The 16,385-nt window shown below is 34.8% G+C and overlaps 1 protein-coding gene across 3 annotated transcripts in view; it reads right to left on the minus strand.

Moving 5' to 3' along the window:
• ABCA13 (ATP binding cassette subfamily A member 13) overlaps positions 1–16,385 on the minus strand; it is a 200,360-nt gene that overhangs the window by 133,852 nt on the left and 50,123 nt on the right. For all 3 annotated transcript variants that reach the window (XM_037381325.1, XM_037381324.1, XM_037381326.1), the window contains exons 19-26: positions 15,993–16,111; positions 14,807–14,979; positions 13,585–13,661; positions 12,937–13,058; positions 10,094–10,288; positions 7,930–8,094; positions 3,361–3,538; positions 1,485–1,624 (exon numbers count right to left, since the gene is read on the minus strand). In XM_037381325.1, the coding sequence (XP_037237222.1) occupies positions 1,485–1,624; positions 3,361–3,538; positions 7,930–8,094; positions 10,094–10,288; positions 12,937–13,058; positions 13,585–13,661; positions 14,807–14,979; positions 15,993–16,111 (1,169 nt within the window). The remainder of the gene's footprint in view (positions 1–1,484; positions 1,625–3,360; positions 3,539–7,929; positions 8,095–10,093; positions 10,289–12,936; positions 13,059–13,584; positions 13,662–14,806; positions 14,980–15,992; positions 16,112–16,385) is intronic.

A 16,385-nucleotide genomic window follows, 5' to 3' on the forward strand; every position in this document is an offset into this window, starting at 1 on the left:
TACATAATGAGAATGAGAGATTGTGCTAGAGGCATCTACCAGAATCTTTGTATTGCTCCAGAGTATTAAAAAACAAACAAACAAAAAAAAAAAACAAAACCACAAGCAAACTTCATTGTTAACTGTATTATTCAGTCTTAATTTCAGTAAAAGATCTATAGGGGAATACGGCATATTTCAGGATATTTATCTTTTCTACACATATTTTTAAGAATGTCATTTTGATATATTAATTGGGAAAATAATGTGGAAATGTTCTCAGTGCATTATTCTAAATATCACTGTAACATAGAATATAACCATATATTCAAAACAATTTGGGATTTTTATCATTTCTTACAACTTATTCTTTGTGGTATTTCCATCTATAAACATCAAGTACAGCTTCATTTTTAGCTGACTAAAAATTTAAAATTAATTATACTCAACTCCAGAGACAGCCCATTGCCCAAATTAAGTTATTTAACAGCAAAGATTGTAATCATTGAAACCTTATTTCCAATTCACAGCAGAAACTATAAAATTTTCTAGTATCTACTACCTATGTATGTGCTTTTCAGCTTAGTTTTTTACTATCTTTTTAGAGTATAAATCAAAATACCACAACATATTCCATTTACACAGAATATAGTTACCATCACATTTAAAGTTACTACAGTCTTTTTGTGTACTACTTACAAGCAGTAGTGGTTTTTTTCTACATTTTAAATTAATCTAAGTTACCATTCTTGCAATAAGTAATATTCCAGGTTAAAATAATACATTTGCAAGATAAATGCAAAATTTACACAGAACACTAATGTGTATTTAAAAGAAGTCATCATTCCTCCTCTTACAGAAGTACCTCAAAGCTAGTCATGAACAAACATATCATTGCAGATAATCATGCTCAAGACAGAGTACCTACCATACCAGAACTGCGGAGACAGCAAAATTGTTGAATAATATCAAGTCACCAGCATCCACAAATATGGCAGCTCTGCTATTTACTGGCCATTCGTACTACTGGCGTTAGAAACATAAACAGGAAGGACGTACTGTAGGTTGGCTTGTATTTTTTTCAAGGCAGCTCAGTGACTCCCTCAGAACAGGCTTTCATTACTCTGGTGTCCCTTCCACACAGCTCCCTATGCTGCCCCATTGGAGTTCCCATCATAAGAAAATGTTGAAGGCAAATGCTTACTTGGAATATGTATATCCTACACCTTGATACAGCATGACACTTCTGCTAATGTGTTCTTTTTATACAAGGTTTAAGGGACTTTAAACAACCTTCTGCTTTTCATGCTGAAGTGAAACCACTGTAACAAGAGATATACTAAGCTTAAAGTAGGAATAAGGTGAGAACTCCAGGGGCAGGGTGGATCCAGTTTTCTAAAAGGCAATTATCCAATTGTTTCTACCTACCCTGAAAAAGTGGACCTTTAAAATGAAGTACAAAGGCAAAATCAATAAACAGAAATAGTGTTTCTTTTGATACTTACCTTTTCCATCACCAGGTCAATCATGTTGATGTTTGAATTGTACAGTATCTTCCCATGTAATAAAGGTTTCAGGAAAGTCCATAGCAAAGCCCCATTAGAAGACTGCAAAATCTCCTGATAAAGCTTCAAGCAAAATGGAGCTGCAAAAACAAAGACAGACTCACATTTAAGACATACAACACAGGTGAAGTTGGATTATTTTATTTTTTCTTTAATTAAAAGAAAATCTTGGGTCATAATTTCAGATCTGCCTTAGCACCATGACAAATACCATCCACCTGTCACTAAGTAACCACTACAGGTCCCTGAATAGAAATTGTTTAACCGCATTCTATGATAGTGTTGAGGATGTAGAACTCTAAACATTAAGACAAGAAAAAAAGAATCAGAGTCCAAAGGGCTTCTCACATTTCTGAAAAGCAGTCTATGAAGCCCATCTATCCTAAAAGTTGAATGCTGAGGGAAGTCACCTTAAAAAAAAAGATGGACTAACTCCACACTCTCTGTTCTGTAGCTTTCTACTCCTGCTTAAGAAAGAAGTAGGAATACAAAAGTACCTTCATAAATACAAACTTTTTTATTTGTATAATTTCATAAGAACCTACCAAAAGTACGGGAAAAAATTGGCATGACACTCAACTTCTTGATTTGAAAAATCTAGTCAATTCACTTTTCCACTCCTTAACCAAAAAAACATGTTCCTGCATCAGATGGAGCTATTAATGCATTAGGGTGCATGTCATTCAGAACTAGGATGCAAGGAATATCTTCCAAGATATCCTGCTGCACTTGCACTCAAGTAAAGACAATGAGTTTCCTGTGAGAAACATTTAGATTTTTATGTCCAGTTCATGTGTTTGGGATGGTTTGGTTTTGGTTTTGTTTTGGTGGTTTTTTTAAATTTATTATGAGTAGATTTAGAAACAACCCATTTCTAGCACTATGAGGAATTATTAAATAGTGTCATTAAGTCCTCAAAGAAGACAAATTATTGTACATAATGTAAAACTAGGCCAAAAACATCTAAATTCCTGCCAAAAGTTAAAGAAACAAGTGTCAGAAATGTATCAAGAACACCAAGTTCTTTGCCCAAAAACAAGTTCTTTGCCCAAATTTTTACTTACTTCAAGGGAACAATCATTACTAAATGCAATCATTGATAAATGACAGAAAAGAATTAAGAGGCTCCAAGCTGACCAGTCAGAAACATCAATATGCTAAAGACACAGAAGACTACCTGAGTTTGCTGCAATTTTCAGAAAGACTTTGCAGACTATAGAAACTGATAGTTCATAAGAGTCATGATTTACAGTCACAGATCCTTCTCTAGTGACACTCTATCACTGTATTTTTCTCTTGCACAGGGCCACCAAGGCACTAACAATGTTATTAACGATACTAAAATCAATCAGTGTAAAGTCAAATGTATATTGAAGAAAGGGAGAAAAAGGTGATCAAGAGAACAGGAGTATTAACTATTTAAAAACTTACTTTATCCAGAGGGCTTGCATATTTTACTGCACAATAATACCACAGCTTTGTGTTCACAGCAGAAAGGCATGTAGCAATAAATTCTTAATCTTGTATCTCAAAGATATATTTTTAACACCAAGTGCTTTAAAATTTCTAATAAATATGTCTCTAAGACAGAAATAGTCTTGTTTATTATTTGCAAAGATAGAAAACAACCAGAATCGCTTGTGTCTCATAAACAATTACCTTGTAGCCATAAAACTTTTACTGATTGACCCTCATGCTCCCGATTACAGTGTCAATTGAGATGTCAGCTGGTATATAAATATTTCCATTTTAGAGGGAAAAACTTCCCTACACCCTGAATGCATACATGCAACTTGTGATTGATAGTTTTTCTTACTTGAGTCTTCAGGAATGCCATATTTTGCCTTATTGTCATCCAAGAGTCCCATGATTCTAGGCATGTCGATGAACAGGTTTGCATTGCTGAAAAATGAAGTTTCTTCTTTGCACACTGCCTTGATTACAGACTCCAGGGATCCAACAGCTGAACTTCTGAACTGCCCACCTTGCAAGAACTAAAACAAACAAACAGAAACACAGATGAATCAAAGTTGCTTTTAGTAGCTTCAGGGAGTAGCCCTGGTGTTCTCTCAATATCGGCATCCAAGGAGATTGACAAAATTAGTCTGTTGAAACTGCCTACAAGAATGAGGGCCTGCTGTGCTGGTTTCTGTTCTCCTTATCACCTTCATCATGGAGGGGGGTGGGGACGACACAACAGTAATGCAGTTTTAATTTCCAGGTTAAGACAGTAGTATAGTGTACTACATTAAACTCTGAAACATTAAACTTTGAAAAATACTCTGTATTGCCTAGGCAGAAAAGGAATGAAAATATCAGGACAACTGCACTACAGATTCCTTGATTGTAACATCAGTTTTCACAAAGTCTGCTCTTCTGACAGACTGCTGCTATGTCACAAAGCACTAGAAACAACCAAACCCATCTTCCATATAATGTTTGCAGTGAAAACAGTTGATAAGAACAAAAAAGATATTCAAATGCACATGCCCTAAAAGCCTATTTTTCAAGTATGTCTTTTAATTTGTTAGATGTGCTTCTAGTTTTTGCACATCTTGAGTCATACCAGCATTTCTTATTGCCATTTGCTCATGACTAGCATATGTCTAATAAGGAGAGCGATTGACTACTTTTATGGCTTAAGCACCATCATTCCATTCCCCACATTAAAATTAAATAAATAGAAATTAAAACCAACTTTCTCCGTGCAGCTTCATTTTTCAGCTAACGTGCTCAGTTGTAACTGGTATCTCATGGCGGGCTGTACAGGTGCACAGTTCTGAGAGGATATAACTGCAAGGCAACATGCTTCTAGAGTGTAACTGAAGGATGCATTGGCCCGCCTGATAATCATCACTCTTGCAGACACTCGTCAAGAAAAACATAACTAGATTATCAGATATCATTTGAAGACTGCACAACTGGCAAACAGAAAAAGACACTGATATGTCAAACATACACATTTGACACTGAAATTTATTAGCATTTTTATCATTGGAGATTTTTTTTAAACAGAAGAGTCAATTCTCAAAGAGTACAAAAAGAATGAATTACAGACAATTTAAAGATTGTACTGTTAGAAACAGTTTATCCTGATCAATGCATTTACTGAAGTGCCAGGTGCTTCTTTAGTATTCCTGGAGGAATATTAGAAAGTGTTATTTAAAACTCAGTGTTGGCTGGTCCCAAAATCTGACTTTTTGCATACAGTTTCAGCTTATAGCATAGTAAATAAATAATATGCAGATTTTGTAATACCATCATCTACAGCTCTTGAATGAATCTGCTGGCATGGACTTTACTGGAGGAATAAACTTTATTTATGTACAATGCTGAATAAAAGTGGTTTTGAATCTATATTAGTAACTATTTGCACTAGAAGGATAAATGAGACTTATTTCAGTCAAAAAGCACAAACCTGCTAATTAATTCCAGTTCCAATCAAAATAACTTGAAATTCAAATAATGAATATTTATGCAGTAAGCTGCCACCAACAGACTGAATCTACTTACTGTCTTTCAACTAAATATCCACTGACTCAATAAGATATGTTTTCTAAAATTTGGCTTTGATAAAGTAGGAGAACTATATAGGATGAATGTTCACAAAAAGTTGTCTTTGATCCAGTTTTTCTAGTTTAAACTAGATGAAGCAGGCTTGTAATCAAGGCTGATGAATCTAAACAAGCAGCATCCTACAAAGTAACCATTCAAGTCAGTTGCTCCAACAAATTCATGGAAGAGGAAGGCTGGTACTGAAGATTAGAAAGCTATCTGGAACTGGATTCTCAAATGGAGTAAAAAAACCTCACAGCACAGGGGCTTCTGATGTAATTGGACAGCTGTATGTTTAAAAGAAATATTACGTATAAAAACAAATTAATATGGAGTAGTAATATCAGCTATTCAACAAAAGAATCCTGTAAGTCATACCAGGTTACAGCTCACACGTAAAACTAAAATAAAATTCAGAATCATTACATTAAGAGAGAAAAAAAAATAAAAATTAATTGTAATATTCCTGGAAAACTACAAGGAGGTTAAAGATAATTCAAAGTTTGATGAAACCAAAGTGCTACAGGAAACAAATGCAGAGAAACAGATATTCTTACTTGTGGGTAGAGTCATAAACAAAACAGTCTTTATTGTATTGAAATTGACAGAATCAGGGGAGGGGTGAAGGCAAAATTGCTGATCTGGTTAAATTATTTTTCAGAAACCTGTCAAATTTAGATGGCAATATTTGAATGAAAAGTAGAAAATTCATCTATACTCAAGAACGGGTGACACAACGTTCCAGTGAATAATGGATATCTCATGACATTTAATAGGGCAAGACATACAATAAGTTGTGAATACAATAAGTAGTGAGCAGTTAAAGGCAAAAATTATGTGAGCAGTAGAATTTAATATGGCCTTTTATTACAAAATATGTAGCATATCAATTCAACTTCACATTTTACAGATATTTTAAATGTATTTCTTGCTTTTCATTTTGTCTTTCAGACAAAAGTCCACATCTATAATTGACAATTACTTTATTACTTCTTTCACTATAGAAGCAATTTAATTTTTTTAAATCAACTTCAAACTTTTTCCATTAGAATTTAAAGAAGACAACAACCAGTCTTATTCTATGCTGAAATTTTACATATTCTTACTTTTAATAGCTTTACATACTTTATTTGGTAAACTTCCTAGGTCACTGAACTACTTTGCTGTTGGTTATCCTGAAAATAAAAACCCTGGAGGAGGGACTCCTTGAAAATAGAAGAGAATATTTAAAGGTGGAAAGTGTACAAGCAATATTTGCACTTCAGAAGCACACTTATTGAGTAGCACAAGTTTGGCCACTATAGAAAAGAAGGAAACAAAATAATCAATAATTAAAGGTATGGTTGGAAAGTAGAAGAAAATCCAGTTAAAACTGAAAAAAAGAAAGGATACTTAAAAATAAACAAATTTTACTAGTCTACAAAACAAAAAAAGTTACAGACAGTAAAGCCCTTCAAAACATCAAACATCTAATTTATTAACAAAAGAAATAGACACTGATTTTTTAATCCTCCACAATTTATTAGGTGACAAAAAAACCCAGCAATTTCTCAAGAAAAAATGAATTAACTAAAATTAAGAAAATAAAGATTGTTTCAGAAAAAGTGACCAAAAAGGTAAGATGTGAAAAGGAACAATTCCAAGGTTAAATCTATGCTATATTACAGGATATGTGTTGCCATGGCGCAAAGATTAAAAGTGTGACCAGATGGCCCTCTGCTGTTCAAGTTGTTTTATTGCAAGCTTTTTTTCAACAGGACGGACTGAGAGGGTCTTCTACCAAATAAGCAACTTTGTGATTTCACTCAAAAAAAAAAAAAAAATCTGTTCGAAGGAAAGTCTGATACAAGCAGAAATGGGTTAAGGAAAGCAGAAAGGATGTAAGCATCTGATGAAAGCCAGCTTTCATTGTGGCAGCCAAAGAGCTACCGCAAATAAAAGAGGATAAAACCCAAAACTGATATGCACAGAACAGCATTTTACAACATGCCTCTCTGTCACATAAATTAGAAGATCTTGAGAAAGATTCATATCAGTAGGGAAAACAGTATTTACTCTGTACTGTATTCACAAACCAGTTTGTACTGTTTACCACTGAGGGATTTTTTTAAAGGTTTGCAATTTTAGAAACAGATTCAACCCTAAACTTTCCACACAGAAAAGCAAATGCAGCAGGTAATGGCAGAGAGGTCAGCAGGTCATCTTATGGAATTGTACCCTACTAAGAAACGGAAATCATTTTTCAGATTTAATTAATACTAGATCCACCACTGCGCTAGCTGTTACAGATGCCCACACAGCAGCTGCCCTTAAAGGCAGGGACAAAAGAAATATCCTCACTCACACCTCATGCCACTCTTTTTAAAATGTCAAGAACAATTATCACACAAAATCCTTAAAATGACAGAAACAGAAACCCATGGCAGACACAAGAACTGCACATGCTATCTTGATAAAAACAAAGCAATAGTCTGCTCATTAAAAAAATAAACAATATTAGCAGAAAAAAATGTGGCTATCTCCAAATCACAGATAATACATCTTATTATTATTCAGTAGCCTAACACCATTTTAACTTAGGCTATGACCTTGTAAGTTAACCAAAAAAAAAAAAAGAGATGACAGAAATAACACCTCAATAGTCTCAAAATTACCACAATGCTTGAAGGAGACCAAAAGAATCTTCCTAGAATCTATGGACTCTCTTCCCTCTAAGTTCTCAACTTTCTGGGACACAATTTCTGTTAGTGTTCCTCCTTACTAAGCACGCATCATTACCAAAGCACCTCACAATGGGAATTAAGTTTGCATATTAAAATCATACACATACCTGTTGCAATGCAGAGATGTCAAGCACACCAGTGTTTTGTACTCCCTGGAGGAATACTGGAAGGTTTTCCATGACATGATGGGCTTTATTGAGAAGCGAGCTGATACTAGAAACCACATCCAGTAGCATGTTTAGTATGTTGCCTATCTCAGATGGTACCTTAATCTTGGAAAAGAAGGGAAAATTGGAACAATAAATTCCAATTAGAAACAAGTTTTAACCTTTCAATGAAATACTCAAAATCATTCAGTACTTTTCTAAAACTGATTATACAATGTCACAGCAAACTCTGTTTAACAAGGCTAATTTTCATTTAACTCCCCACTTACTGTCAAATTCAGCTAAAGAAAAATTCTCTTGTAATGTTAGAACTGGCCTGTGACAAATCAGGAATTAAAAATCCAGAGAACATGTTTATACTTACTAAGCTGAAAAGAACTCTCCTACTAAGATGCTAATGGGATCTGCAGCATCCTGCCCCCTTGGAAATCAGTGTAAATGAGAACTATTCCTTCAATAGGTTCAAGATGCGTAATGTACAGTTTAATATATTAAAATAATTATTAAATTAAATCTAGCAATGACTTTAATTGCTTTAGGAATCATAGTAGACAACAAACTTTCCTGTCACACTCTTCCTCCCTTTGCCTTTTACCTAAAATAATTGTGTATATTTTATTCCCTACTTGACAGCTCAGTTGGCTAATTGCTTTTTCTACTGTGCAAGTTTTGGCATTATTAATTTTCCCTCTATTTCCTTTGTTGTTATATGTTATTTAGATGATACAGTAATACAAACTGATTCATTACCTCTCTATGCATGATAATAAAAACAATATAATCTTATTATATACTTTCAGCTGCTTCCTGTGATTATCTTTAAGTTATCCACCTTTATTTGACTTGCTACTATAATAAAGTCTGTGCTTAATTTTCTTCTCAGCCCTCACCTATTTTCACACATTAAATAAAAAAGAAACTGTAAAAAAACTTATTCAGTTAAAAAATTAGCAAAAGTTCCATAATAATTTAGGGTGAGCTGACATAATTTTTTATGCTTTGCTAGAAATTCATTATGCTTCAGTAGGGATCAGTAGAAAAGCCCATTAGAATAAGCACTGGGTTTTTTCTTCCCCCTACCTCCCTCCACCCACCCACCCAGGTTGGCAGATAATTCAGAAAGTAGGAATCTTTTCTTTTCCTTCTGGTATCTTAACCTATTCTGGGAAATTGTCTTGTTTTTAAAAGTATGTGGCCAACCTGTTTAACTGTGCACACAACATCCAGAATATAACTCATCACCTACAGCTTTAGAACAAAACATTCTTCCTCCCAATGTTATAACTATTTTTCAATGCTTGTACTTGCAACATTTTATATTCTGTCAATCAATTACCCTAAAAGAACTGAGATAAACATCTGCTGTCAGAAATCCCATCCCATTTTGCTCTACAAGTAAAAATATTAACTCACTGAAAACCCATACTAGATCCCAGATTACATACAGTTGTACAGTTAATACAGTTCTGATAAAGACTTTTGCATTCCCATCATTACAGTTTTAGCACTGCATTATTCTTGTAAAAGTCGTTTGATTTGGGTCATATGGAATATAGGAGGTTTGCCCTTATAGGATCATCCTGAGAGCTGCACAAGCTCCTTCCTGAAGAAGCCACCTGAATTGCCAGCATGATTTCTACAGTAAATAAAACGCATTCCAGAGTGCTATGATTTTTTCCTATAAAATGATTTTGTAATTCTTGTAATGTGAGCTCCTATGCTTTAGCTTCCATGATGCCAGATCAGTCTTTCACACTTAAAAATTAAGTGACTAATTGCATGAACTGCAAACTCTGTTAAAGATTAATAAAGCTATGTCTTCATCTTCCTGTGTTTTATCTAAAGCTTTGTAATAAACTCTTCAGTGATAATTTTCCTGAGGAAGCAAGAAATAGAATACAGTAACATCTACCAACCCAATTCTTCAACTCTTGTGTTTGCTTTGTGGAGCTAAATAAGGACAAAAAATACCATATGTCCAGTGTTTGCTTCCACAGAGAAAGAACATCTGCAGAAATAATAGAATTGTTCATTTATCTACCTGCATGCTTTAGACCACCTTCAAAACAAAAACATAGGAACTGAATGTTTTTTCCCGTCTTACCTTGTAAATGATATGACGTAAGTTCAAATTCTCTATAACCAGTACAAACATGGTATACAAGTCCAGTGCTGGTAAAGAACATAATTCTTCCACCACCTGGGAAGTTTTATTGTTTTCAGGTAGCTTTAGCAGCAGGCTAAGTACTTCTTCATCACATCTTCCAGTTAAAGCTACCACAAAGGCACTGTAAAAAACCTGTCACAATGTATATTAAAACGTTTTCTCCCTGATATGCATCACCTTCTTTTATAGTCAATAAGGTGAAAAATTTTGTCACAGTAGCATGAGAATTTGCAATCATCAACAGACCTGAAATAAGGAACTATAGAGCTCTACCAACTATCAGACTGGTATGTTCTTACTTTATGTTCCATGTACATATAAAGAGATTAAGTATATTTCTTATAAAAATTTACTTTCATCTGTGAGCAGGTTGATCATTTGTTCTATGAGCATTCATACTCATACCATAAGCAGGCATATTTATAATATTGAATACATCCATTCTAGCAGATGTACACCTTTGTTGCAAAGCACCTAAAAATCAAAATCCAGATGTATGAATCACTAAAACCAAACAATGTGGACCTTCCCTCTTTCAGAGGACATGCAAATTTAACACTTAGGGCTGCCTGTGTGGAGCAATGCTCACTCTGAACCAGCTCACATTCTCAGTTCAACACTCCTTTGAAGTGTTATTATTTAATAGTGGATGAAGGGAGAAATGCCTAAGCAGACCTGAGCAAGACTAAAGTAAAAACTCCTTGAATAATGATGGTTTGTTTCCTCCTACAAAAATAACACATCAAAAGACAAATGCTTGCATTCCAGATATCTCAAGAGTTCTTAGCTACCCTTTCTCCTGGCATGCCTGAAAGAAAGCAAATGGCAGCAAGTCCAGAAAAATTACAACTTCAAAGGTTGTAGGAGCCAAAGTAAAGTACTCAGGGTCCCATTGTACTCCTTAGGACAGAACCTGTACTGCCTCCACTGAATGTACCTATAGCTAGCAACAGTATTCAGTGAGGGAGAGGATCCCCAAGAAAATCAAATTAGGAGTCAAAGTTGGTCAAGATATGCAATTTCACTTCTTAATTCCTACGACATTGCAATTTCCAGCTAATTAACTTTTAAATTTTTATTCTGGAATAGAATTTTGCTTTGTGATTCAAAAAAAATTCCTATATATTTAAATATTCACTTTTTGTGTGTATCTAAAAGGAACAGAACATGAATGTGAATATAATTCTGCTAGCAGCATAAAAAGATACTGATTTGGACTTGTTGTTGTAGAAGAAATTTGACTCGAATACATTTTAAATTTATTTCCTCATGCTCCACATTAATATCACCATTTCAGTCTAGTTTTAACTCATTCAGCATTTTCTCCACTAGATCAAGTCCCTCTGAACTTTCCTTGCAGCTTTGTGAGACCTAGAGCCAATCCAGACTCCTGTGTTCAGTAGATGAATGTTTATAGTCTTCAGGTTACAGGTTTTGAGCAGTTTCAAAACACTTAATCATATGGCAATGAGCATGGCCAGAGCATAATATTGTGGTAGAAATTAAGGCTAACTGCAATAAGCACAAATAACTTGCAGGCTTACTCTTTCCATTCCAGAGGCAAGCACAGTAGTAGCATACAGTCACGGGACTGCTATGGGCTTGCAGCTATCATTAGTTATCAGGCAGTAGCTATATATACGATAAACATAACGGGGATGCCTAAATTATAGCTTTAAAAAGTACTTGTGCATCTTGCACAATCAGTACAAGAAATAAGCTTTAGTGATCCAGTTGGACTAGGTAAGGATTTAAGCACTTAAGCAAATAAAAAGTTCTGTATTGATATGCAAATGTGAGATGTGTACATATATCACAACTCTACATAGGACTTTTCAAAAAATAAGGGAAGTAATTTGAAAATTCAGTCAATTAGTATTATTATTCCAAAAGATCAAAGATGTACTGAATCCCATTTAACTGAATCACTTCCAGATGTCTTCTCTCATTACCATCTACTGGTATCAAAATAACAAGCTACCAATAAAGGCAGTCACACTGTCAAAGAAGCAGAAGAATAAATCGTCTATAAGTAGTTATGATGGTCTGAACTGCCTTTTTAATAACCAGACTTTTCACGGACAAAACTTGAAACTGTTTCTGCAAGCAGAGCATCAGTGACACCCAGTGGCTGCTTGATTGACCCGACTAGTTTTATACCAAATGTACCCCCAACTCTTTTCAGTCATACAATCATTAACCTGAGAGAGAACCTGTAAGTTAGGGGGCATTTTTCATTATTTCTACTAATCACTGAGATCACAGGAAACAGCAGTAATGATAACACACACAGTTCTTCACTCAGAAAACTTAACACAATCCACCCTTCAGAATACTCAGGAGACAACCGATAATTAACGTGAGCATAAGTCAAGATACTGGTAAGATAATGTAATAGCAGTGAGGAGCATATGAAGGAAGGAAAAAAAAAAACCAGACAACTTCATACTGCAAGGATCTGAGGTGGGAAAATACGAATTGATTTCTCCACAACCCTCACATTTTCTACAGTACCAAGATAGCAAAGCTCTAATTCCATGCCAGCACAAGGGTGTAAAACACTGCTGAAAGCAATGAAGTGGTGCCATTTAGAGCAGGAGACTAGTGCTACTATAAATTGATCTCTCAATGCTTCACATCACTATTTTGAAGTCCTAAATCTCAGAAGTGATGAGTGAAAATATAAGATTCCATACAAACAAGGTTGTTTGTTTTGTTTTAGTTGGCACACCAGGTTACAGGTTAATCCTTTAATTTAACACCTCTTTTTGATCTTTTACCTTTGAATGAGAGATACTGGCCTCCAAGACAGTATTGATAGTTTCTTCAGAAATATTGACAGAAGAACCAATGTCCAGCCTCAGCTGAGTAAGATTCTGCACACAGTCTTTGACTTTCACATCTGGAAGAGAAGAAAAACAGTTCCAACAATACCAATCTGTTTGATTAAATTGCCCACGGACTATAACTTTTTTGTTAGATTTGTTTGGAGGGGTGATAAAGGACACAAAAATTTCATATCATGTAATTCACTTCTATTTCAAATGTAGGGATCACTCTCCTGGCAGACTGAAGGGCTTGTGCATCAGTTTGCATTATCCTTTAAGAGCACAAGTTATCCCACATCCCTGTATTATAAGAACATCTGAAATTAGTGAAGCCGCCTTTAGTCCTTTAAGATTTGTCACCTCTTCTTTCTAATAAATCCTTGCACTTTATTGGACAGACTCTGACAGAATAAATTAATGCTGTTCTATGTCAACTCAAGTGCATGTATGTGCATATATGTACAATGAAAATCTATTGCATTAAGTCAGTAGTCTCCATAAGCAGTATCCTTTTAAAGTTTGATGAGCAAGGAAACAATTATTGTCCTACAGAATTACACAGCCCTGACTTGTAAAAAAGTGAAGAAAAGTGGAACCCACCATTCAAAATGTTAAAATTGCTGAGAAAAGCTGCCGCTGGATATTCTGACAACTGTAGCTCCAAATTTTCAGCCACCCTGAAATGATAGCCTTAGTTTCACAAGTTATCAGAACTAAGTCATTGACATTACTATGTATAAAGGGCAATATGAATAGTGAAACGGCCACTAAATGATGCAAAAGGGTCACATTATGCTCTTTATGTGCACACACCGTGCATGTGGTAAGCACCTCTACAGACCTTCTCACACTGTATTTATATGGTGCAGCATCCACCATATTTCATACCTATATGAGACTGCAGATCTAGAGATCTGCCCATGATGGCTAAGTGCTCTAGCAAACAGTAGTTCATGGAGAAGCACAGGTCTAGCGATGCCTCACTTCCATGTTTCTTACTGAACACATATTTTCAGACCCTAGAGATACAAAGCACTGCAGTTCAGGATGAATAAAGTCTATCTAATAATAATTTAACAAATAAAGAGTATACATACTTCAGTTATTATTTATAATTCAAAAAATAAACATGAGTCTATGGTCCATAAAAGCAGTACCTAAGCACAAGTTCTTCTGTATTATTACTGTAATTCACAGAGAATATTCAAGTCCATTAAGGAAAGGATCCAACAATCAAACCAGTATAGCAATGACTATAACTTTTAAATACTCTGTAGCAGCAGCTTTATTCATTTACTTAGAATCTACTACTTTTCCTCAAGGTATTAACAAATATCTGAAATTATTTGGAGTTCAAGCCTGTCAGTTTAGAAGAACCATCCTGTGTTTCTGACTGTTTGAACTACTGAACTGATCTGAATGTTTAATGTTTTGCAAACAATATCCAGCAGCTGAGGGGACAAGGCCGTAACAAAACAGCTTTAAAGAAAAAACTAAAATATCAAAATTCTGACCTAACCAAGGTCATGAAAAATTAAAAATTTTCTTAGTTGTGATCCAAAACATTCTCCTTATGTAGCAGCAAGATCTGCTGCAAGTGCTCAGCAAAATTGTAAGGGCTATTAGAAATATCCAGAATTTTGCTAATTACTTAAATAATGCGTGCATTGTATCTGCTCAATTTCCAGCTAAGTGAACAAAGCTTAGAGACATGGATAAACACTGTTTCTCATGTAATTACATAATTTAAAACACAAGCATATGCACAAAATGATATCTCTAACAAGAACCGTTTAGGACACCAAAATGTAAAAGGTTTTACATTTGCAGTCGTCTCTCTATGTTCCCCAGCGTTAGCTGACATTCACAGCTGCCATTGCTGGTATTCTGCAAGGCTCTCAGGGAGCTCTCCAAAGTGTTAGAAAGTTTCTGGTTTATGTATGCCACATTTTCACATTCCCCCTTGTTAAAAGCAGGCCACATTCTTTCAATATCCTGCAAAAGACAGCAATCATAGGGTTAGCAATTTCATGAGATTATGTTATTGCTTGAAGCAGCAGGTCTTGGCAACTAGATGATGCCTATTTTCAAATGATAAAAAGGTAGTAGTCTTTTACTCATTGTATTTCTAATTGAAACTGGGCAAGAGGTTTTCAAGAACCAAGCAATTTTCAAAGATTTGGGCTTTAGAAACAACCAAAAATATTTTATCAAGGAGATCCATCCATTAACAGAAATGCCAATGTTTTCATTTGAAATTTAATTTGAATAATGAAATGAGGTCATAGAGTGGTGGTGACTGCAGAAATGCATTTGTTCTGTAAAAGTCTACTTTGAAATATCAATGATGCCTCTGGCGTCTGTTTACCTTAAAACATTGCTGTTCATATCAGCAAAAGTCCAGGTAGACAAACTAGCAGAGCTATTTCATAAAGAGGGGGGAAACTCTATACTAGAAGCATGAGTTTAGTGTTTTGTCTCTATGCACATGTGTGTGCTATCCAGAGGCCTGCTTCCAACTCTGGATGAGTCTGTAAATGTCAAATGTTACTCTCTCCTGCTGGTAATTTCATGCACTGTTAAAGAAAGACTGAACCCAACTGGTAACCACCATTCCTGTTTTAGTTTGAATTACTCTGACCAAGAAGTTTATTTGTATCTAGCTTGATTACACAGCTGTTCCTGTGCAGATTTAGAAGTATAAATGTACTCTGATTCATTAAATTAGCAGTATCACAAAATCTAAAGGAATTAAAAATGGGCTACTGTTTTGTATCGGGTGGCTAGTTATTCCAGTTATATTTACAGGTTTCAAAGCTTACCAATGTTTACTTAAGAAATTATTTCCAGGTATTGCTATCAAAAGTATCAGAGCTATCTCAGCTTTGTATAGGCACAGTGGGGACTCATCATTCAGAAAGTAGGAAAAAAAAGAAGAAATTTCCATTAGTTTCCAAAGTTTAACGGGTGTTGTAAAAAACACTTGTAGGTGTGGAAACCGCTCAAACCTGATAATGATCTTGAACCAGAGTGATTCCTTCAATGACAGAGAGGAGTAAGTGACTTGTTATTCCATCTTTACACTTTCTAACAACACAGAACAGGTTGCCAATGACAACTGGTTCTTCTGTAAGAGAAAATATCCAGACTTAATCAGTTAAAGAAACAAATAAATTACTGTAATCAGATTAAAATTAACCAAATAATAAGAAACAAAAGTTTTTAAAAACAAAGAAAATATGATGTGTTAAGGCAATGAGAAATATTTCTGGCTAAATTTATTTATCATTGCAGAGGGCAAGAAGGGCTAGTTTGTTTCCATTACTCTTCTCCATTGTGCCTGATTAATAATAAGAACAGCAATATCTACTATAGGACCATAAAAGAAATCTTCTTTTTTG

The sequence above is a fragment of the Falco rusticolus genome, chromosome 3, assembly GCF_015220075.1.
Source record: "Falco rusticolus isolate bFalRus1 chromosome 3, bFalRus1.pri, whole genome shotgun sequence".
NCBI lineage: Eukaryota > Metazoa > Chordata > Aves > Falconiformes > Falconidae > Falco > Falco rusticolus.